Source organism: Euprymna scolopes, chromosome 19, assembly GCF_053919585.1.
Source record: "Euprymna scolopes isolate OS-2025 chromosome 19, ASM5391958v1, whole genome shotgun sequence".
Taxonomy (NCBI): Eukaryota; Metazoa; Mollusca; class Cephalopoda; order Sepiida; family Sepiolidae; genus Euprymna; species Euprymna scolopes.
The window spans coordinates 23086351-23112787 of record NC_136500.1 but is presented as its reverse complement, the minus strand read 5'-3'; the positions used below and the strand labels follow the sequence as shown (position 1 = coordinate 23112787).

The 26437-nt window shown below is 30.2% G+C and overlaps 1 protein-coding gene across 8 annotated transcripts in view; it reads right to left on the bottom strand.

The window, feature by feature from the left end:
• Window positions 1-26437, bottom strand: part of LOC145303489 (uncharacterized) — a 731279-nt gene that overhangs the window by 521172 nt on the left and 183670 nt on the right. For 7 of the 8 annotated variants that reach the window (XM_080144908.1, XM_080144909.1, XM_080144911.1 and 4 more), the window contains exons 33-37: window positions 26282-26392; window positions 21514-21624; window positions 20045-20155; window positions 10276-10386; window positions 9138-9248 (exon numbers count right to left, since the gene is read on the bottom strand). The exons of the other annotated variant lie outside the window; for it this stretch is intronic. In XM_080144908.1, coding sequence (XP_080001034.1) covers window positions 9138-9248; window positions 10276-10386; window positions 20045-20155; window positions 21514-21624; window positions 26282-26392 — 555 coding nt within the window. The remainder of the gene's footprint in view (window positions 1-9137; window positions 9249-10275; window positions 10387-20044; window positions 20156-21513; window positions 21625-26281; window positions 26393-26437) is intronic. 8 annotated transcript variants of the gene reach the window in all.

Genomic DNA, 26437 nt, shown 5'->3' with positions numbered 1-26437 from the left:
TATATATATATATATATATATATATATAGTAGAATCGTAGAAATTTCCAGGTTGGTATATGGGTGCACGTTTAACTCATTGGGGGAAATGCACTCCCAACTAAAGTCGTTTGGTGGGTAGGCAACAAAGCAGTACTCCACGTAAGTGTGTACTGGCGACCTGCTGCAAGATGCCTTCCTGAACCTGCATGTCAAGCACATGTTTGCCGCAGGGAATATTGACATCTGAAGTGTGTGCGACACGAAGTTGCGCCTCATGGATCACCTAAAACACTTCGTAGCTGGGACTTGGCTCAATCCTAATGAGCAAAAATATACTCACGTTCGAGTTCTGCCAACGATGACGATATATATGGTAAGTAGTAAATTATGGAAATATATGGGAATTAAGCTAAACAGAATCTTTCACGTGGAAGTGAAATATTATAGCAAATAAATGTATACACGAAAAAAAAAACTTCACTTTAGGATAACAATACATAAGAAAATGCACTGCAAGCACGCACGTGTTAAGATAAATCCGACTATTCATCACATTCTTAAAAATGGGCGCATCACTCTTTACAATACAAAACAAAAGAATAAGTTAGCCAATCTTTTGTCTGAGCGAAGCCTGGCTATTGGCCGGTGAAAATATTAAACCACGAGCGTGAATAATATAGAATCTGATTGGTTTGCTAGCTAAACTAAACACTGCATGTATGTATAAAAACATGATTACTACGTACGCCAATAAACACGCATTAAAGAGCTTCTTTATAACTACACCAATTGATGTTTGGTTTACTGCCAAAGGAAAAATATTATCCATCTTCTTTTTCTTCATTCCAATTATTATACGGAAATGCATGTTTATCAATATCGCAAATGATTTTACAGTCTCCTGAACAGAGTCTAGGCAATTCTTAATTTTCGTTGTTGATTGTGTATGAAGCAGGCCCTGCGGTTATAGAAGGTCCCCCTCCTAGCTTTGCCTTCTATTTTTGAGAAAGGATTAGTTTATTGTAAATCGCCTGAGGTGCACTTTGCACAGAATGCCGACGGAGCTGCTCAGACACTTTTCTGTGGGTCAGAGTTCCCCTCCTCCAGGGCGCTAGCTTATCAACCCCACTATGTGAACCAGGGGTCGCAGTTCTTGCAGTGGAAGAGAACTAAATTGCAAGCTGGTCTTGTGCAGTTATAAAAGGTCCACGATTCCACCCTTCCTTCTTCTAAAAAGGTGTTAGTTTATTGCTATTCGTCTGATGCGCCTCTGTCGGGAAATGCCGACCGTGCTGCCGAGGCATCTTTTGTAGGGCCAGCATGTTCCTCCTTGAGAGCGCTAACTTTTCCTACCAACTTTCCAGTCCTTGTGTCACATTTCTCACCGTGGAAGAGAAATAAATACCTTGAATCGATAAAATCAAATATTAATTTTTATCAGTTTTAAAACGATGTTGTAAGCTTATTTCCCTCTGAAGAGAAGTATGTTTTCTTTGAAAAGTCCAGGATTTAAGCACATATATGGACTCACTACTCCTTTTTTTGTTGAATGTTATGAAAATATGAAAACATGTAAATATTCATTTTTTATATTTTTGATCGTCTTAACTGTTTTTCAACCATAATGAACCTCTATTTCCAACATCGAGCATAAATTCATCGCATCAGTATATATATATATATATATATATATATATATATATATATATATATATGTGTGTGTGTGTGTGTGTGTGTATGTGTGTGTGTGTGTGTGTGTGTGTGTGTGTGTATACTTTAAACATTAAGTTAATTAAAATAATAAACATTTCATTCAAAACTTCGTTGAAAACCGAAAACATTTTTTTTCTTATTTATTCATCTAGATAAATTGATTTAAAAGTATTCAGTGATCCAGTCAAGTCAAGGGAGATAAGTCAGTTTGTCATACTGAATTGATCGCCCATTGTGCTTCCACATTAAAACATAAAATAAAACTTGATTATTCGATAAATTCTATTTTTACTTGTAATTATTTTCTACTGCATCATTTTTCATAATTTGGAGGATTTATATAAATTTGCCACGACACGTAAATACCTTATAATGTTTTCACCTGAAATGCGTTGCTTTAAAAGATCGCCAATATAAAGACGCTCCGAAATGTCTAATTTCAAAAAAGGGGGAAGTTACTCCTGTTTGTTTTTAAAATACTTTTGATATTAGATGCTATAGCTGTTTCTTTTACTTTCTTCATGAAGAAATTACTTTCACTTCAGTCTCCAGTCGTCGTTTACACTATTCATTTAATTCATCATTTCTATATTCATTAGAAAAGAAGAGTTGATTTATAACCTCAAATTGTGTTTTTAGAAATCAATAAAAATGAGTTAATTAATTTTTACTAATGGAAATTTTAAATTAAGTCTCGTAAAATATGAGCACACGTGAATTAACGAAAAACAATTCGGAAGACAAAATCGATAAAGTATTTCGATCCAAATTGCAATTTCCTTTTCAAATTAAAAAGAACAAAACTTTTAACGAATGATTTCAGTGTTTTAATGACATTTTAATTCAACTAGAAACTTGTACAAATACAAGAGTGTCGCTTAATGTGACATCGATTTGATATTGCAAATAACAGTGAATTACTATCAGGGATTTCTATATGAATACAGCAATTATTGTTTAAAAAAATAACGACATAATAATACATATCCCATTAATAAGTATTCTAATAATAAATCCATTCTTTAGCTCCATGTACATTTTACTCCAATGAAAGTGGGGGTTCACCTTGTTTGTTTTTTTTTATTTAATCGTTTAGAACAAGAGTATTATTTAAACGGCTAGGATTTTTCAAGTTTTACTGATCTAAACCTTATTCCCGAATTGTTCAGAAAATTATAGTTGGATGGCAAACGTAGGTTAAATCTTTGGTAATAAAATCAGTATCATGGTTAAAATATGCTTTACAAACTTATATTTTGAAGAAGTTATCTAAGTTTTAATTGGATTTGTTTAATTAATAAATAACTCATAAATGCATTTTGGGAATCTACCAAACCTAGAAACATCGAACGGCTTGAGTTTACCCTTTCATCGTTAATGAAACATATCAGAATTTTGGTAAGTTATAATTCAATTAAACCTTTAAAATTTCGAACGTACAGAGTCACCTCCCGTTCTACATCTAAAATATTCGATAATTATAAATCTTAATAGGAAGGAATAAAAGAAAATAAAAAATAAAGAATAAAAAATAAATTGAGATCCTTAATTTTAAATGAAGAATGAGAATGAACTAAATATAAAATAATGTTAAACTTATTGAACAAGTTTAAACAAAATCTTTTCTTAAATCACATAAATAAGTTAGCCGATATTTTTGTAAATAAACAAAACAAATTCCAGAGAAGAAACTAACATAGAATCGCAACAATATAACTCAGTTGATTAGTCCGGATGAGAAAAATAATTTAAATTAAATAAAGAAATTTAATTTAAGAAATCAATGAATAGTATTATTAAAACATATTAAATGGACATAGGTAATTAGTGGTAACACTGTATGATATTATGTTTCAATTTTTTTTTAGTGGAGATACGAAAATAGGTAAATATATAAATCTTTAAAAAATACTTTGCAAGGATGCGATGAAAGTAAAATGGTTTCGCTTGTTTTCTTTTCCTTATAAGGGAAATTGTTTCCATAATGTTTTATTGTTAAAGTGTTTTTTATTCAATAAGTCTGAAGAAAGTGTGTTCTTGTGAAAATGTTCAAACGACATAATGTTTGAATTTTTCAGAATAGTCTTGAAACAATTGTAACTAACGGTGAAATATATTATTTGTTATAATCATTCCATTCTTTGAAGTCTTGGGTTTAGTTAAAACTATTTATGAAAGCCCAAATATGAAATATGATAATTTTGTAGCTAACAGTTAAAGTCACCTCTTTTTGCCTTAAAATCTATTGGTATATGAACGATTACTGAATTAGATAAACCCAGGAAAATTCGGATTACAACAATTAAGATTATATATATATATATATATATATATATATATATATATATATATATATATATATGTATATATATATATACATATATATGTATAACAATAAATATATAAATATATATGTAAATATATATATATATAAATATATATAAAAAATATATAAACATATACACATATATATCAATATATAAATATGTATATAAATATATATATAAATATATAATATATATAAGAATATATATATATAAATATATAAATATATATATAAATATATATATATAAATATACATATATATATAAATATATATATATATATAAATATATATATATATATACATATATATATATATTTCTTATATATATATATTTCTTATATATCTATAATTTAAAGCCGAACGTCTGTCTGTGTGTCTGGTCAGGAATAGGCTACTATATGTATGACTATAATAGAACACTGATGAGATATAATAATAGAACCTGTATCGAGAAACAGAAATGGGTATGTTTGATCTGGCATAATGGAGACCCATTAAAATTGTGGTCCACAAAGTATGGAAATAAAAAAATTAAAAAACAATGTTTACAAGGGTTTTGATATAGATGTACATAATAATACGTTGATAAGTATGTTTTAACTTAAATTGGGATGGTATAATAAAATCATGGGGTCTGCGTTCGCGCCTGGCCCCATAGAATTGAAATAGGCACAAACTTTATATCTATTTGGGTAAGTATACTTTGATAATTATGTTTCAGTTTCAAGAAACATGGTATAATACAATTATGGGGGGTTCGTTCACGCCTGAGCTCCATAGAATGGAAATATGTCACAAAGTTTAACAAGTTTTTTAATATAGAACTACAGAATATTGTGATAAGTATTTCAATGTGGACAGGTATGGTATAGTATCTTATGGGAATTATCGATTTTATTTTTACTTTCATCATATCTTTTTACAGCCCTTCTTTTTCATAAACTATTATACTTTCATAAATCAGAGTCGATTTTCCGTAGGCTGTTGTTGAACCAAGTCAACGACGGGTACTTTTGCTTATATAAATATATATAAATATGTGTATATATTAATATATATATACATAAATATATATTTATATAAATATATATAAATATATATATATAAATATATATAAATATATATATAAATATATAAATACATATATAAATATACACCAATATATATAGATATATATATAATATATATATAAATATATATATATGAATATACATAAAGATACATATAAAGATATATATCTATTAGTATACATATAAACAATATATATATATTGATATATATTTATTTATATATATATTTATATATATATATATTGATATATATATATAAATATATATATAAATAAATATATATCAATATATATAAAAAATATGTATAAATATATATATAAATATATGTATGAATATATATATATAAATATAAATATATATATATATATATAAATATATATATAAATATGACTAAATATATATATAAATATATATATATAAATATATATATAAATATATATACATATATATATATTAATATATATATATGAACATGTGTATACAAAAATATATATATATATAAATATAAAATAAATATATATATATATATAAATATATATAAATATACATATAAAAATATATACATATATATAAATAAATATATATATATAATTATATATATAAATATAACTATATAAATATATATATAAATATATATATATAAATATATATATAAATATATATATACATATATATAAATATATATATTAATGTAAATATATAAAATATATATATACATAAATATATATATATATAAGTATATATATAAATATATATATATATATTTATATAAACATATATGTTAATATAAATATATATAAATAGAAATGTATATAAATATATACAAATATGTATATTAATACAAATATATATAAATATATATATAAATATATAAATTAATATAAATATATATAAATATAAATATATATATATATGAATAGGTATAAAAAATATATACATATATAAATATATATATAAATATATATATAAATAAATATATATATAAATATATATATGAATATATATATATGTAAATATATATATATAAATATATATCTATAAATATATATATAAATATATATCTATAAATATATATATATATATATAAATGTATATGCATAAAAATATATATGTATATATAAATTTATATATATACAAATATATACAAATATATATATATCAATGCATATATATAAATATACATATATAAAAATATATGTATATATAAATATATATATATAAATATATATATATAAATATATATATACATAAATATATAAATACATACGAATACATATATATAAATATATATATATATATATAAATATGCATATATATAAATATAAGTATATATAAACATAAATATAAATATATATAAGTATATATATAAATATATATATAAATATCTATATCAATATATATATAAATATATATATGTACGAATATATATATGTATATATAAATATATATGCATAAATATATATATGTATAAATATATAAAAAATATATATAAATATATGCATATAAATAAATGTATAAATATATATATATATATATAAATATATATATAAATATATATATATATAAATATATATGTGCATATAAATATATATATACACATATATATAGATATATATATATATGTACATATAAATATATATAAATATATATATATAAATATATATATAAATATATATATAAATATATATAAATATACATAAATATATATATAAATATATATATATAAATATATAGATAAATATATACATATAAATATATATTTGAACATGTATATAAATATACATATATATAAATATACATATAAATATATACATAAATATGTATATAAATATATATAAATATATATATAAATATATATAAATATATATCAACATATATATAAATATATATAAATATATACAAATATATATATTTATATATAAATATATATATGAATATATATATAAATATATATGAATATATATATAAATATATATATATAATTATATATATATAAATATATATACAGTGATGATCATATTTATTGGCACGGTAAAATAAAAGTTAAATTTTGTCTAATAAATTCTAAAAAAGGGATTAAATTAAAGAAAATAACAAAGTATATTATGTATTTTTAACTGGCCTTTCCGATGCAGCAATCGGATTTTAGAAAAAATAAATAACAAAGGAACAACAAACATAATTGCAAAAAACCTTGTTCAAAATTATTGGCACGGCTTTGTTTTTCTTTTAGTATCAGTATAATATCAATCAATTTCCGGTTTACGTGCTTTCTGAACTTTTTTATACCCATATTATGCTTGTTTAACGCTAATTCAGTGAATAATTTTTTTCAGATAATTTTTAGATAGCGATTTATTTAAACTATTATAAGTGACTAAATTATAATTTTCAATCGCCATGGTTTAAACTAAGGAACACAGCGAAGACGTCAGGAAGCTTGTTGTAGCATGCCATACCAATGGGGAGGGCTATGATAAGATTTCAAAGAAGCTAAACCTTCCCAAATCCACTGTTAGAGCCATAATAAACAAGTTCAAATCGCAAGGCCACGTTATGAGTTTAGAGGGTAGAGGGAGAAAAAGGATTCTTTCCCCAAGAGATGAACGGAAAATTGTTCGACAAGTAAAACAAAACCCAAGGATCTCTGTTGGGGAGATTGTTGATGAACAGAGCACCTCTGGAGTGAATGTATCTCGACATACAGTTGGTAGAGTTTTGAAGAGAGCTGGTTTAAAAGCATGTCGTCCGAGAAAGACTCCCTTATTGAAGCCTATGCACCTGAAAGCAAGGCTAGCCTTTGCAAAACGTCATATTGATAAAGATGTTGCATTCTGGAAACGTGTTCTATGGACTGACGAAACGAAAATAGAGTTATTTGGCCATAATAAAGTGTCTTATATTTACAGAAAATCTGGCGAAGCTTTCCTGCCTAAGAACACCATACCCACAGTGAAGCACGGTGGAGGCAGTTTGATGTTTTGGGGACCCTTTGCTGCCTCTGGACCAGGGCGACTCGTTAAGGTCACAGGTAGCATAAAAAAGGAAGATTATGTTAAAATATTGGATGAAAACCTGAAAGACTCTGCTAAAGAGCTCTCACTTGGTCGTCGTTGGTGGTTCATGCAAGATAATGACCCAAAGCATTCGGCTAAACTGACTAAGAAATGGCTTGAGGACAATCATATTAATGTTTTGGAGTGGCCATCACAAAGCCCAGACCTTAATCCAATTGAAAATTTATGGAGAACATTAAAATTGAGGGTAATGCAAAGGAAGCCTAAGAATCTTATTCAATTGGAGGATTATTGTCAGGAAGAGTGGGCTAAAATTACTACTGAAGAGTGCAACAACTTGGTTGTAAACTATGAAAAGCGACTGAGGAAGGTAATCAAGGCCAAAGGCTATACAATTGATTATTAAATAAATCGTGCCAATAATTTTGAACAAGGGTTTTTTGCAATTATGTTTGTTGTTCCTTTGTTATTTATTTTTTCTAAAATCCGATTGCTGCATCGGAAAGGCCAGTTAAAAATACATAATATACTTTGTTATTTTCTTTAATTTAATCCCTTTTTTAGAATTTATTAGACAAAATTTAACTTTTATTTTACCGTGCCAATAAATATGATCATCACTGTATATAAATATATATAAAAATGTATATAAATATATACATAAATATCTATATAAATATATATATCTAAATATATATATAACTATATATATAAAAATATATATATATATATATATATATATATATATATATATATATATATATATATATATATATATATTTATATAAATATATGTATTTACATACAACACAACTGGAGGCTGGAGTACGAGGCATTGGCAGACCTTAGATCTGGTTTTGTGACACCGTCAAACGAAATCCAATGGACAGGTTGATCCCGACTGGACGCTGGCAGACCCTAAGTCGCGACCGTGACAAGTAGAGAATGATTGTTCAAAGGAAGTGGTTTTCGGACACGAAGGACAGCACATGATATATATATAAGAGTCTGATTAAAACCATTACTTACGTTCAACACAAGTGATTCCCATAAATCCTTCTGTACAAACACACCGGAAATGCTCTCCCTTATTTAAACACTTGGCGCCATTTTTGCAAGGTTTCAGTCCACATGGATTAGCTAGAAATAGGAAAAAAGACCATCATTGTCAATTTATTCAATTTTTTTTATGAAAATAGGAGTTTCATACATATTATTGGTCGCCTTATATCTAGGAGCAACGTGTAGTATCTGTTTTGATAATACACGACATGCTTTTTGCACTCGGTCAATTAAGAAGAAATCCATTTAGACTGAGATAATTTGCATCTTTGTCCCAATCCAGGAACTGAATATGAAATATTTTTCAATCTTTGCAGAAGCCCAACTCAAAACATCACCCAAAAAGGTAACGGGACTTAGTGTGTTGTGCGATATATGATTGTTAAGGAGAAAAGTGGATTATCTCAGCATTAAACATGATCCAATAATGGAAGTAGATAATAATATTCTTAATTTAATGCAAACGTCGTATCCAGAATTCTTTTGGTTGCGCCTCTTCTATTCACCACGACAATAAACCTGCTAACAGCCTCATGGAAATCCGGGCCCCTCATGTCCACTGAGAATGTCGATGTACAGAAACAACTGGTTATTCCCTTGATCTTATCATGTGTGTCTTTATTTATCCCTACACTGTAGTGGATAATAAAGGGGCAGTTTTCAAGGGGATCGTAACGATAGAGATCAGGGAATTCCTGCATGTGAATCTAAGTGTGAAAGGAAATGATGAGAAAGCGTATTAATGTTTAATTCCCGAAGGCATTCGTCAGCCTAAACGCACAGATTTGCATCCTATAATATATTTTTTAAGCAAGAAGTATACACACTCGCCTCAACGAATGAAAATCATTAAATTTCTGTCCAGAATCACACCAATAATTACACATTTATCTCCGTTGACTAATAATTTTGCCCTCTATGAAGGAGTTGGCACTGAACCTACTCCAAAACGTATACCGGACAAACCTCAGGTGAAATTCTCTTGCGACTCATCAAAGCAGTACATTAAGCCCATTGTTTCATTTTCTTTAATTTGCTCAACAATACTCTCATAATGTTTCTAATTTATTATTATTACTCTTTAAAACCGACTATATGTACTTACGTGTAACACAAGTGTTTCCCATGAAGCCGGCAGTGCATTTACATTTGAATGTATCTTTATGGTTGAAACATCGGCCTCCGTTCTTGCAAGGTTTGAGTCCACATGCGTTAACTGCAAAGAATAAAAGTAAATGTTCTTTGATTAGTTTTCCTTTTAAGAAAGACAAAAATTATTCAAAAACATTTATTAAAAAAAAAATGTTCACAATTATTTAAACAATAAACTACCTGCCCACGCATTAAGCTCAGGTAATGATTGAATTGACTTAAAAAAAAAAGAAAGAAGATTGAAAGTACACATTTCATACGATAAAAACATATATACTGATATATACAGATATGATACACAAGAATGCTAAGAGCTTTGTTCATCAATCCCCTGGAGGCAGCACCTCGCAAATAGACTAATAATTATCTCAGCCTTCAGTCTGTGTTAGAGAGTGAAAAAATAGATTTGCTGGTCATTGTTTGAAAACCTACTTGTTGAAATGGAGAAAACTTGAATACATACTAAAAACATTCCTTAAATGTCTAACGTTTCTCTGTACAGCTGTTTTTCAGCACAACCTGGAATGGGTATAATTCCTCGTAAAAGTAAACCCTGACCAAATAAAATTCAAAATAACATAGTATTCAGAGCCCAAATAAAACCCCCCTAGTATGATTATCCCACACTGGCTTATACGAGGAATAGTGTACCTTCAAATGGTGTTACCTATTGTAGTAGTACTAAGTTGGGTACTCTACCAGACTAGATGAAATCTCAAGAGACAACAAGGAAAATATACTATAACACAGTTTACGAAACAATTAATCAAAATAATGTTCTTTATTGCTTTACGTATTCAATATGTGGGGGTTAACGGAACACTAGAATATCTATGCATTTCGTATAAACACAACCCCCCCACACACACAATAATCCTTAATCCACGGAGTTTCGAACAAATATTTCCTTCTCGTCAGAGAGGTGCAATTAGCAAAATGTATAAAGAAATTTTGCCTGTAGAATATTTAAAGAAACTAAATATGTAAAGGATCACACTAGCGTGAAAATGAAATATAGAGCAATGAAGCAGATGGAGTAGGGTAAAAAGGAAAAACGGTTTCACGCGAGAGGGTGTTCCCATGGTTGTTGAGTCCAAAATCCAACGAATCCAAGAAGGTAGTGAAAGTATGTGGTTGTCCGAATTTATATATATATATATATATATATATATATATATATATATATAGTGTGTGTGTGTGTGTGTGCGTGTGTATGTTTATCAAGAGATTAATGTAGCTTACTTGAAGCATTGTCTAGTGTATAAAAAAGTAATTAATATGTCAAAAAATAAATTCTGGGACACAAAAGGTCGCTTGTTTTTATGGTACCATTTCTGTCTTTGTAATCTTCAACATTTTTATTTTACTTTTGGAGTGACCCTTGCAGCGATTAATAGTCTTGGTTTAGAATCTGCTTTAAGTAACAGTCTTTGAGAGGTGGAAGGTTCAATCTTTACTATAGGCAATAATTATTAAGTTTTTTTTTTAAATAACAATTCTACCCGCTACCAACGGAATAAAAACAGTCTATTTATGTCTAGTTTTAAATTTCGTACAGGTTCCCGCATTCAAACTAAAGATTCCCAAGTAAGAATAATCCGAATAATATAAGTTATCAAAGGTCAGCGCAAAACTTCCGGAACAAAATTATGGGGAATCTCGATAAGCGAATCAAGATTTGTATTGAAGAGCGGCTTTTCTAAATGAGAAGAGAAATGAACGGAAAAACGTTATTCATAAGATGCTTCTATCGGATTTAATGATCAGCCGATCGTAGTTGAAATATCGAATAATCGGATAATCCAGCATCTCTGCAAACCAAACCGCTGTGGTGCCAACGCAATCAACATACGCCGCTAAACCGACGAATTATACTAATGAAATCAGGCGATTCATCATAAGTTTGCTAAATAAATTTCCAACTCAAAATTCCAATTGATACAAGTTCTCTATTAAATCTTTTTTTCGGTATTGATTCTTCATAATCGACACAGATTAACTCTAATCACTTTGTATCTAGTAAATCAACATAACTTACAAGTTTTCGTTTTTGCAATCTTTGCCATTTCTGCAATTCACTTTTTCTAGCTGAGCGTCTTTAATGCTTTAGCGATAAATGTCCGCTATTTCCGCTGGGGAATATTCAAATTCATGTTATAATTTGAAAAATAAAATTGCCCTCTCGAATCTCTGAATTTGTTAACATTAGAAAGGAAAATGTAAAAGTTTGTACGAAAACAGTATTCGGTGCGCCATATTTAGGAATTAGAAACCCATAATCTTAACCGATTATGGAATTTAAAGAATGATTCAGAAAATTCCAACAATTCCCTGGGACCGTGTTTTACCGAAGTTTTAAGGACTTAAAAAAAACAAAAAAAACCGTTGGGTCATCAATTCAGTTCTTTTTAAGTTTGTGACTAACTATACACAAATAACAGAAATTAGTGACATACTGTAAAAGCATTATTTTGTATGGTTAAATTTGAACATTTTAGAAAACCGGATCATGCTGTATAATTTTTTAGTAAACCGAAAATCATTTAAAAATCTCTTTTTCTTTTCTTTTTTTCTAAGACTTTCGGCCACGAACAAACAAAAAAAATAGAAAAGCATTATAAAGTTTTGTTCTATGATTAGGGCGGATGGCAGCGCATGTTTCATAAAAAATAAATTTTTAAATTATTTTTTCATTTAATAAAATTAAATATACAGCTCTACTCGATTTTCTAAAATTTATAGATTTAACCATAAAAATAAAAAAAGCAAAATCTCCAATTAGTCGATTAGTCGCTATCTCCTCTTTTTATTTCTTTCTCTCTCTCTCTCTCTCTCTCTCTCTCTCTCTCTCTCTCTCACACACACACACACACACACACACACACACACACACACACATATATATATATATATATATATATATATATATATATATATATATATATATATGATAAATTTAAAAAGATAGGGAGTAAAGTTACATAGGAACTTTATTACATTATCGGGTCAATAATGGTGACAATAAGAAGAAAAAAGAAAAAACCTCTTTAGGCCAAAAGAGGTTTCCTTTTTCGTTCTTGATAATGTAATGAAATTTCCACTTAACTTTACTTCGGGCAAAGCTCAAAGTGTAGTATTTGTTCTGATTTTCTGATGCTACACTTCATTTTTTTTTTTTTTTGTTCTCGGTTAATGGAGGAGAAATCTTCACAACTGAGACTTTTTTTTGTTCCTTTTCTCCACATTAAAAAACGATCCTGGTGTCTAACTCTGCCCTCGTGGAGAGGCAAAGTAAATAGGAACTTTATTCCCAATCTTTTTTAGCTTATTCTTTAATTTGACTTCTATTAACTGGATAGAACTTTTTCTATCCTGATAGGTTTGTCTTATTATTAGGTTAATTACTATATATATATATATATATATATATATATATATATATATATATATATAACTATTTCATTTACTCACATAAAATTAATATATGAAAGTATAGATTTATGCGTAAACTTTAAGTATTTACTTCAAAAGTGCTCAACCCGTAGGTAGAGCTAGTTAGTAAATTATAAAATATATATGGCGATTAAGCTACACTGAATATTCGGCGTTTCATCCACATGAGATGATAATTAAAGCACATAATAACAAAATACTAAATAAAAACAATGTAAACAACAACGAAATAAAAAATAAAAAAGTAGACACCATGACAAAAATAAAACCAACACTAGCAGAAATAATAATAATAATAATAATAATAATAATAATAATAATAATAATAATAATAATAATAATAATAATAATAATAATAAACCAACCCCGGACAAGAACAACCATACTATACATAAAAATACTAATAATGAACAAGATAAATGCAACTGTAGACACCGCACACTTTGCCCAATTCAAAATAAATGTCTAACAAAAAGCGTAGTTTATCAGGCAACAATATTTGCGAAAGAAAACCCGAATGACAAGATTATTACGTAGGCATGACTTCCTTAGATTTCAAAACCCGATACTATTACCACAAAAGTACATTCAACAATAAAAACACCGTATAAAAACAACACTAGCAAATAAATACTGGGACTCAAAGAAAGCGGACATTCGCCGGTAGTCGAATGGAAAATAATAAGACAATTTACCACGTGTAGGCATTTAGACGACCCATGTAAAATATGCCTTCATGAAAAATTTGCTATCCTGTACTTTAAAGAACCCTAAAATCTATTAAACTGTAGAAGAGAAATAGCAAATAACTGTGTTCACAAAATAAAACTTACTCTAGGATTGCGATACAAAATAGCTTTAAAACTAACAAAAACAATAGAAAATAAACAAATAAATAAATTAAATAAACATGAATATACAAAAACGATCACACATATATGTATGTATATATATATGTATATATATGTGCATATGTGTATGTACACATATGTATATTTATATATATAAAAAAAAGGAAAAGGTCTGCCTTAAACCACTAACCTAGTTCTAAAACAGATCCTTTGTTCGATAAAATGCATGCCCATTGGCTGATAGGAAGGGGCGCGGTGGATACTAGAAAGCTGATTGGCTAATTATAATCCTCAACAGAAGAGGACCATATAAAAACGAGAAACAACCACAGAATTCGCGCATAAGCCTGACGAATCCTAGAGTGGATGAAACGCCGAATATTCAGTGTAGCTTAATCGCCATATATATTTTATAAATTACTATATATATATATATATATATATATATATATATATATATATATATATAAAGAGTGCAGCCATCAACAATTCTGGGCTTTTCAGACTTTTATCATTTTTTATTTAAAAATATTTTTATAACGCGTTTCAAGCTTTGTACAGCTCTCTTCAGATATATTTTTATATAAAGGTTTTTAAAGTGAAGGGTTATTCGGGGGAAACATTTTACATCTAATGATTCTGAAAGGTCGAACTTTCAAACGATACTGATCTTAGTAAAATCCGTCGCTTCTGTCGAAAGTTTTAGGCAGACATGCAAACATACATATATACATACATACATTTATATATTGGTAACTAAAAATTTTCGACCCAAACCGATGAAAAAGCTTGCCCTATCTCTGAATATCCTTTATGTAAAATTTCAAATGTTTAGACCATAAATTGACTGAGTAATTTGGTAGAGACCACAATTGTCAATTTTTTTTAAAATTTGATCGCTATTGTGATCCCTTAACATTTATTGTTTTGGGCTCAAATCAAGTTATTAAGTTAGATCTATGTCCAAGGAACCTATATCTAAAATTTCAAGTGTTTAGACCCAAAATTGTCGGAGGAGTTTGGTAGAGTTCTCAAAGGCCAAACCATTGAACTTTGACCGCTTAATCGCCAAACTTCTGGCCAAAAACCGATCACATCGATTTTCCCACATTTCAGTACCCTGTATATCAAATTTCGAATCTTTAGACTTAAAATTGACAGAGTTATTGCGTAGGGAAATGTACACAGACACACAGACACTTTCACGTTTATATATATATATATATATATATATATATATATATATATATATATATATATATATATATATATATATATATATATATCTATATATATATATATATATATATATATAGATTAATATTTTATTCAAATTATGTCAAAAACAATTACCATTAGCCGTGATACTAAATATACCGTTTCAATCTAAACGACAAAAAATAGCCGCTGGTCTTAGTCGAGACATGACCTTTAATGAAAACCTGATTGAATAAAATAATATCCTGCTCTTTTTATTGAGCATTATCAACAACGTCCTTGAAGTTCAATTGTTTTTATTTCTGGATATTTAAAACCTTGAATGAATATATATATATATATATATATATATATATATATATATATATATATATATATATATATATATATATATATAGTTTTTTTATTTTTCTTTACATAAATGCTGTCATATCTTGCTTCCTGTGCAGACCGTTTCGATCATAATTGATCTCATCAGGCAAGAAAATTAAAAAATTAAAAAAGGTACAAGACCATTTTCAATTTTAGAGGAGAGAAAATATATTTTGCCATGGCTGGCATGAAGCAAGGTTATTTCTATCCTTATATACCCCAAGCTAGATGTCACATTTCTCTAGATCTATAGTGCAGCTAGATTCTCCTCTTCTGATGAGAAGCATTACACACTGAAATGCCATAGTATAGCTTCCATTATCCCTCTTTATCTCGATGTTTACTCCTTACTGAACTAACAAATAAACTCATATATTTCTAGATGTTTTCAATTTGCTTTAAATTTATTATATATACATAATTGGATTGTCTGGATTGTCTAATATCTGCACCCGAATTGTACGTTCATTAGTTATTAATTTACTTCATTCTTATGCCAGTTGTTTAGTGGCCTAGATGTACAGGCTTAGTAAATGGAGTCAAAGGTGACTTCCTGGCTGGATTTTAATCTCACAACTGACAAGAATTGTCACCTCCCACACTGATGATTGCGTAAACACGAAATATTGGTGTCTGTAGGTATAAAAAAATTACTTTGAAAATATTTGAGGATGGAAACTGTCTGGGAAATATAAAAAAGAGGCAGTCAACATCTTCCGTCGTTCGAACACTCTGGAATATCTAATATCTGTGACCGAATTGTGCGTTTATTATTAATTTCCTTCATTCTAGTGGCAATTGCTGGTGGCCGTGAGGTAAAGGCCTAGAAGATGGAGTCTACTACAGCAGTTTCTTCCCCGGAACAACTAGACTTTGGAATTCCCTTCCGGGCCCCTGCTTCCCCAACTGTACTGACATGCAGAAGTTCAAGTGTAATGTGAACCGACATCTTGCTTCGTAGCTGGGTTTGAATCTCGCGCCTGACAAGAAATTGCAACCTCCTACACTGATGATTGCAGAACACTAGTATTATTCAATTATAATTATCAAGTCTCTTTAAGGATATATAAGGATAGGCGCTGTCTGGGAAATATAAACTAAGAGGTAGTCAACTAGCGTTTATGCAACATTCACAACTTCCGTCGTTCGAACATTCTGGATTGTCTAAAATCTGTGCCTGAATTGTGCGTTTATTATTAACTTCCTTCATTATTATAGCAATTGTTTGGTGGCCTAGAGGTAACAGCTTAGCAAATGGAGTCAAAAGTGGCTTTTAACTGGATTTAAATCTCTCAACCGGCAGGAATTGTTACCTCCTTCACTGATGATTGCGTAAGCATGATACACTGGTGTTTGTAGATAAAAAAAGAATAGTATTTAATTATATATATGCATGTATGTATGTATATATATATATTATTCTTTTCTTAATTTTTTTTATTACATTTTCACCCCAAACAAGGCACATTGCCACTTTGTTGTAGGGGGCTACTATCAGGGACATAAGCATCAGGGGTACTGTGTAGGGAGTTGGGTGGCACAGTTGGGAAAGCAGGGACGTGGAAGGGAGTTGGGTGGTACAGTTGGGAAAGCAGGGACGCGGAAGGGAATTCCAAAGTCTAGCTGTTCTGGGGAAGAAACTACTGGAGTAGAACGCTCTCTTACATCTAGGGATCTCTACCGTGAAGGGGTGGGATTTAGCTGCTTGTTGGGTTTGTAGGGGGTATTTACGTCGAAGGGGGACAAGTGCTTGCAGTTCATCAGGGCATTCACCATTAAAGTACTTGTAGAACAGGCAGAGGGATATTCTCTTTTGCTCTTACCACCTCTCTGTTTCTGCTTTCAACTCCCCCACCAACTTTTTGTACATATTTCTAATTACAACAGAAAAACTGCACAGATTGTTTCAAAGGTCCATATAAGTCAAAGATACGACACTGACAATCAATCCAAAAGTGGCTTTGTTGCCGTCAGGTATTATTCTATTCAATCATAGGAAATCCACCCACCTTCACTTTCGTTCCCCTGTCATATTAAAGAACCTACTGTTGATTTTATATGCCTGGCCTTACTGCTTGTGCCGAGATAATGACACTTTTAGGCCAAAGTGCACATCTCCTAGTGCCCTGTGCTTTTTAAAACCTCACCTCATCCTGTGCCTCTTGCAGAGGAGGTAAATAAATCTAATAAAAGAGGGGTGTAAAATCAGCAGCAGTACCCCTAACAGGAATCCCTACTATCAGGTTTCCTTTTCCAACGTTAGGTGCCTTCACTTCAACATTCCAAAGGTAGAAATCCTTTTAAAAATGACTTGTTTCTGCCTTAAACCGTCTCTCGATTACTGGTGGTGACTTCAATGAATCTGTTCGCAACTCGACAGAATAGAGTCGGAATTAAAATATTAAGATCTAGCAAATACTGATAAATAATAATAACTAGCAGGGCAGTGTAAGATATGAATTAATAAATATTAGCTGGACCTGTGCAAATTCCATGGAATAAGAAATATATTAAATCAACAAAAATGTTTTGATAAAACTGATATTTTTCTGGATAGCATAAAAAATTAATATTTTTGTATAGGAAAACCAATAGCATGCAGCAAATATAAGTTTCTATGAAAATAATGTCCATCTTTTTTTCAATATAGAACTGGCCCAAATTAGATAAATTAATAAGTAATAATAAATACCCAGAAAATAATATTGTGCTACATAGTTCAATACAAATAATAAAATCACATTTAAAAGACAATTTTTAATTTGACCTTTCAGTCCAGCATCTCTTGGCAGGAAATGTTCCTTTTTTACTCTGTTTCTTTCGAATGTTCCATTTTTACATAATATTTCACTAACTTCTTTCTTCAGTGAAGAACTACTTCATGTCGAAATTACTACAAGTCTCTTTCTCACACTATTACAGCAATGATCATATATTATTATAATGATATTCGAAAACGAGGCTACATCAAAGGGAGGTCATTCATATTCTTATCTAGAGTTGCCATATTGGCCTTTATAAATCTACATTTCGCGAATTTTGCCTTTTTGAAGGAGTTTGGTCTTCAAAAATGGTATTCAACATTTTTTTACGGACTAACTAAGAGAGGAGACAAGCAAATTTTTATACAGATATTCTAAATAGCAACTGATGGTCTTTAACTCTAACCCTAACCCTAACCCTAACTCCCTCAAGTATTGGTCTTGTGTGTGCATCATTGCATGATCAAATTTTACAAGGAGAGATACAAATTGATAGAATGAATTGAAGGAAGATAGAAGATTCAATTTTTGCTTTCTTTTCAATTTTGACCACAATAAGAATAGATTTCACACAGTTACTTTGATTTCCCTAGGTGTCGAGCACATACGGTGGTCGAGATATTTCGTAAGTGGTATTTGCTAGAAAATTAAAAACAAATAAATATACTGAAACCATCAGGAAACGTATTGAAGTGCAAAAATTAGCAACTCGTGATTTCTGGAAAATCTACAATACTGTAGTAATTAATGAGCAATCGACAATCCCCCAACTATCAAACAATCATGAAATTGTTTGCACAGCAACTGAGAAAGCTAACATGCTTGCCCGTCAGTTTGCCTGAAACTCTACCTTGGACCCAACAAGCCATTCCCTTTTTCTTCTGCGGACAGAAACCACGCTAGATGATCTCCTTCCATAGTACCCCTTCAACGTAGGTCCCTGATAGTATCCCCCTACATCAAAGTGGCAACCTGCCTTGTTTGGGGTGAAAATGTAATAAAATAATTAGCGGTCAACGGCAGAAGGAGGAGGAATGCTGCTAGTTATTATATGATGAGCTTTTACCTTTAGAACAGGTTTTGCCCATAAATCCTGGTTTGCATTTGCAGAAGAATTCTGTGCCTTTGTTAAAGCATTCAGCTCCATTTTTACAAGGTTTCAATCCGCATGGGTTAGCTAGAAATATAAAATAAATTTAAAGCATTAAGATTACAAGTAATGACAATTTTTAAATATTATATATATAAATATATATATATAACATTTAAAAATAGATGTTTAAATTTCAACAGTATTTCTCACAGTTAACGGTGGCCGAATGGGTTTGGTCCTTGCTAATGGAGTCAGAGATGGCTTCTGTGGCCGGGTTCAAATCTATCGACCAGTGTTAATCGCAACACCCTGCACTGATGATTCCCAAAAGTGTCTGTAGGTATTTAATAATTATTACAGGAAATAATTACATATATGTATATATATATATGTATATGTATATATATATATATATATATATTTTTTTTTTTTGAATGCTAATGGCTTTTTACGTTCTGAAATAGAACATAGACACCTTTTAGCACTAGAAACACAACAAATATATTTTCAAGTATTGTACTGTTATTGTATTTTTTACAATTCACTCATCCCGAGAAAGTCTTAAAATAAAGACGAAACATTGATGAACATATAATTTAGGTTTGTGCCTTTTTCATCTCTCCATCTCCTCGGAATATTATTTCCATAATTTTCATTATCCTGTTGAAACGGAATACTAGTCTTTTACGTAGCAGCTGCTTAAATATAAAAAAGGGATTATTCACAGCCAACTCCCGCAATAACATATTTTGTATATTTATATATAAATGATAAATGCCTGTATTCCAAATTTCAAGATGTTGACCATCTTACCATTTATTTCTTTAAATATGTTGAAATGTTCAATTTTTGACAGCACCTGTTTCGTAGTGCCGAATGACTCATGTAATTATTATGTCATCTTTTAAAATTTATTCTGCCTTTAACTCATCAGACGAAAAGGAACTCATCCATATTAAAAGAAAAAAATATTGGCATGATTATAAAATCCGAAAATCGAAAGAGAAGTTCTAGTTGTGTTTGCTTTTAGTTACGTCATTTTGGAATTTTAATATAGAGTGGAAAGTTTCCACAGATTTTCAGTGCACTCCATCTCTTTTAGTAACCTTTGTAAATTAATTTGCATTATCGCAACGGCCCCTTACTATTGATTTCTCGCAGACAGCGACCATCGGTCTTCACTGGAATTTGGGTGGCAGTAAGCTTCCCCAGGGTACCAGTTCTCTTCGCACTTATTCAGCGGAGGTCTGGTTAGTGCTTTCACTCTTCAGTCTTTCCATCTTCTTGGGTTCGTCGACTATTTGGTGTGGTGGCAGTTGTGTTAACTTTACATTTTTTTTATGTGGGAGAGGAGGAGAATGTACAATTTTTCGGTTCAAGTTTTCTTGGTTGCATCTTTTTATTCAATTAATAAGAAAGCTATTAAAGATTTATTTACTCACGTGTAACACAAGTTTTCCCCATGAAACCAGCTGTGCATTCGCATCTGAATTTGTGTCCATCATTAAAGCATTTCGCTCCATTCTTGCAAGGTTTAAGCCCACATGGGTTGGCTAGATTTGAAATAAAAATAATTTTATTTGATGTATTGTTGCATTAAAATAAAAATCTCATACAAAACGATGCAACAAACATACAAATATTAACATTCTAGATTTCATTGATATAGACTTTATCCAATGAGAAAAATGTCATTCTGACTAATGGCAATTTTCAAGTCATGTTTGTTTTTGTGGACATTTTGTGACTAAACCCGTGTATCATCGCCACCAAAAGTGTGGAAAAATATGATTTGTATATGTCTACACGAATAAAATATCAAAGAACATCGAATATAGATATTCCAAAAAATAAGAAAGAAACCAAACTGCTCAGATTGTCATTCCGCATATATATATATATATATATATATATATATATATATATATATATATATATATATATATATATATATATATATATATAAGATATACAGTGTATCACAAAAGGGAGTACAAACCCTCAGATTTCTTCAAATATTTAAGTATATCTCTTCACGGGATAACACTGAAAAAATGATTGCTTGACCCAATGAAAAGTAGTCTGTCTGCAGCATATATAACAGAGTTAATTTATTTTCCCTCAAAATAACTCCAAATATAGCCATTAAAAGCTAAATCCCTCGCAACAAAAGTGAGTACACCCCTTAAGAAAAGTTGTCCATATGAAAATATAACATGTCAATCCTCAATATTTTGTGTGGCCACCATCATTATCCAAAACTGTCTTTACTCTCCTGGGCATAGAGTTTACCAGAGATTCACATGAAACCATTGGAATACTGTTCCACTCTTCAATTACGACGTCGTGGAGCTGGCGGATATTTGAGATTTTGCGTACCTCCACCTTCTGCTTAAGGATACCCCAAAGATGTTCAAGTTTGGAGACATGCATATATATATATATATATATATATATATATATATATATATATATATATATATATATATATATATGCATATATATATATACATACATATGCATATGCATACATATATGCATATACATACAGTTTTATATATATATACATATGCGTATGCATACATATATGCATATACATACGGTTTTATATATATATATAAATATATATATATATATATATATATATATATATATATATATATATATATATATATACGTAGGGGCGTGGCTCAGAGGCTAAGGAATGAGGATTAGTTTCGATTTTCGCTGATGTCACCCAACATGCATTTTTTTAAATTTGTATATCACTTCTAAATATTAGTTTTCAATCAATAATTATTTGTATGATAATAAATACGTAACCTGCATGAATTAAAATATCATATTAAAGTGTATCTTACGACCGGGCAACGCTAGGCGGCCTTCTGGTATATATTATATATAAAATATATATAATGTACTAGAAGATGTAGCCGGTATTAATCGTAACGTTAAATCCTATAAAAATGATGTATAAAAAACAACGGAAACTGGGTCATGTGCATGCGAGTATTAAGTTTTTCTACAGAGTTCACTTCTTGTAAGTAAAAAAAAAATACTCGAGCTAAGATCGAAATCGGAACCATTACACCAGCTTGCCATGATCTTTACAAATGTCTTTTCACACCTCAATAAACAGTGGACAAACGGATAAAATTGCACGAACCACAAGTATCAATTTTTCAATTTTGACTCCTTAGGATCAAAACCGATTAAAACGGTTTCCACTTATCTGAATGCCCTATATACTAAATTTCAAGTCTGTAGATCAAAAATTAATATAACATCTAGATTAGGAAGTGTCCGCACAGACAAACACATTCTCATATTTATAGATATATAGATAGATATTACAATATATATACTATGTCATATAGATTATAGAGATTACATGTATAAATATATTATATAGATATATATTACATATACTATATCATATATATGAAGATATAATACATACATCATGTATATTATATATTATACATATTATATGTGCAGTGAAGCCAAAAAGAAAGTTCGCATGAATCATTTTTTTTAAAACTGCAAATTTAAGCGAAATCTAATGTAACTGTTTAAACAACTTGTACTGTATTTGATTCGCCTTTTATTCCTCAATAATATTACTTGCTCACATCTGACTTTTAACTGAAGCATCCTACTGTTCGCGTTAATTAAAAAAAAATAACTTCAAGAAGGCAAAAAAAACTTCGCAGCAACAGATAAAATTAAAACCAGCTTAAAATATCTATTATTTAGGCAACAAAGCATCTCTAACTGTAATTGTTGTTTTCCAGGTTATAAAACGTAACATTTTGTCCATATGCCTCGACTTTCTCTTAGTGATCCTCAGGAGCTCATTAATCTCTACCTTCCAGTTTATCCAATCAAGAAATCTGCCACAGATGTAAATGTGATGAGAAAACAATATGAATGACTGTGCAAAAGCACCAAAATACCGACAGTGTTCGTGATGCCCCTAAATCTAGTCGTCTTAGATTTACTTTTTACTGGGAAGACAATGCTGTCATGATCCACAGCCTCAGAAACAGATTTGAAACGTCACCACAAACCCAGCAACATTGTAATCTTGTTAAAAAAGTGCTCTCTTTCTAGAGTTAAGAACAGATTGAAGGAATTTAATTTTTGAGGCTGTGTTGCAAGATGCAAGCCAATGATTTCTGTAAAGAACAGAAAGGGTTGTCTGAACTTCATCAGAGGCAATGAAGATCTTGACTCTTCATGTTCGTCGAAAGTAATTTTTAGTGACAAAAACAAGTTTAATAAGCTAGGCAGTATGTCCATTGAAGGAAGGACGAAGAATTTAATCCTAGGTGCATAGTTTCAACACTGCAAGGTAGTGGAGGTTCAGTTTTGGTGCGGGGCATTATTAGTGCCAATGGTCCATGGCCTATAGTTTGCTTGCAAGGTTGAATTAATTCGACTAAATACATTAATATGTTGACTGAGCATTTTCTACCCTGCTTTGAATGGACTTTGGCTGATAATCACATCTTCATGCAAGATAATGCCCCCATTCACAAAGTTGGCAATGTCAAGAGGTTCTTTGAAGAGCATGATATTCTGTTTGGTTTGCACAATCTCCTGAGCTTAATCCTATCGAAAACGTATGGCATTACATTATGCAACATCTACGTAATGATAAAATTCCAAATTTGGAAGAACTTTGGACAAAAATTAAAGAGAAGTGGGGTACCCTTTCCCTGGAGTATTGCTACAGACTAATTCAAAGAATGTCCAAAAGATTGCAAGCTATCAAATTGCAGAAGGGCTATGCTAGTAAATATTAACTCGTTCATTGTGTTCCTGTTGTATTTGTGTTGCATTAATGTTCTAAATTACATTTAAATAACAATGTTCCATTGTGCGGAGTTTCTTTTTACCTACTCGATTCGAAGTTAATTTTTAAATTGACGGGAACTCTAGAATACTTCAATTAAAAGTCAAATATGAACAGGTAAAATCATAGAGGAATAAAAGATGAATCACATGAGGTTTAGTTTGTTTAAGCAGTTACATTCAGTTTAACTTAAATTTGCAGTTTTTGAAAAAAAATGACAAGTGTAGACTTTCTTTTGGGCGCCACTATATATATATATATATATATATATATATATATATATATATATATATATATATATATATAAAGATCAGTTCTACATTAAGAGAATTCTGCAAACGAGATTTGAGAGCAGATGGCATCGATTCAACTGAAGCCCACTACTGCTTAAGAGCTTTAAAGGCATGCTCTAAAAGGAGTAAGGAGACAATAGACGAGCAATTGAGGGTGCGGGAAGAGCACAGGCAACTGAGAGTCACAACAGACCTTGTGCAACCAGACATCACACGCGGCATCAGCAACAGAGCCTATCGATTCAGGATGGGCTTGCACTATCACAAAAGAGAATGCAATTCCGGAGTAATCTGAGGTGCACAACTCGGTCGTCTCCGTAGGCTGACGGATGATAACAGCAGATTGTTAATTATTAGTGTGGGGAGTTAGAAATAATGAACAAGAATTGAATAACAATATCGAACTTAGTTTTGAAAAAAGTTAATGAACAACGAAAAAAAGAAAGAGATATACGAAAAGAGAAAGTAAAGACATGAATACCTAGAAAGAGAATGTGTGGAGGGGGTGCAACTATACAAATCAAGAGACAGAGTTAGAAAGAAAGGAATCCATTTTGTAACGTTTGACAGAAAAAAAACTGTAAAGGCATGCTCCAAGAAAGGATAGAACCGAGTCTGCAACAGAGCTTTCGCAACGAGACACCACCTATATCTCTGCCATCTGCTACAGAGCCTGTTGATACAGGATATGCTTGCACAATCGCAGCAGATGCTAACGGCCTAATCTGAGGCGCAGATCTTTATTGTCTCCATAGGTAAACGGATGCTAAGAACAGATTCAAAATTATTAAAGAGTGGGGAGTTAGAAATAATGAATAAGTATTGAATAAGAAGATTGAACTTAGTTTTAAAATGTGGGGAAATAATGGAAAAGAGAAATAGACTTACCAAGAGGAAGAAACAGACATATATAGAGAGGAAAGATAGAGAAAGAGAGAGAAAGACGGAGATGGGGACAGATATACAAATCAAGAGACAGTGTTTAAAAGAAAGGAATCAATTTTGTGAGGTTCATCAAATTTTAGTTTCAAAAATTAATATCTAAATAGTGATACTTACGTTCCACACAGGTTGGTCCCATAAAGTCATCTTTACAAATACATTGGAATTCCTTTCCATGGTTGATGCACTTCGCACCGTTTTTGCACGGCTTCAGTCCACATGGATTTGCTGGATTATTACAAAAACATATTCACATTTCAGTATTTTCTCTTT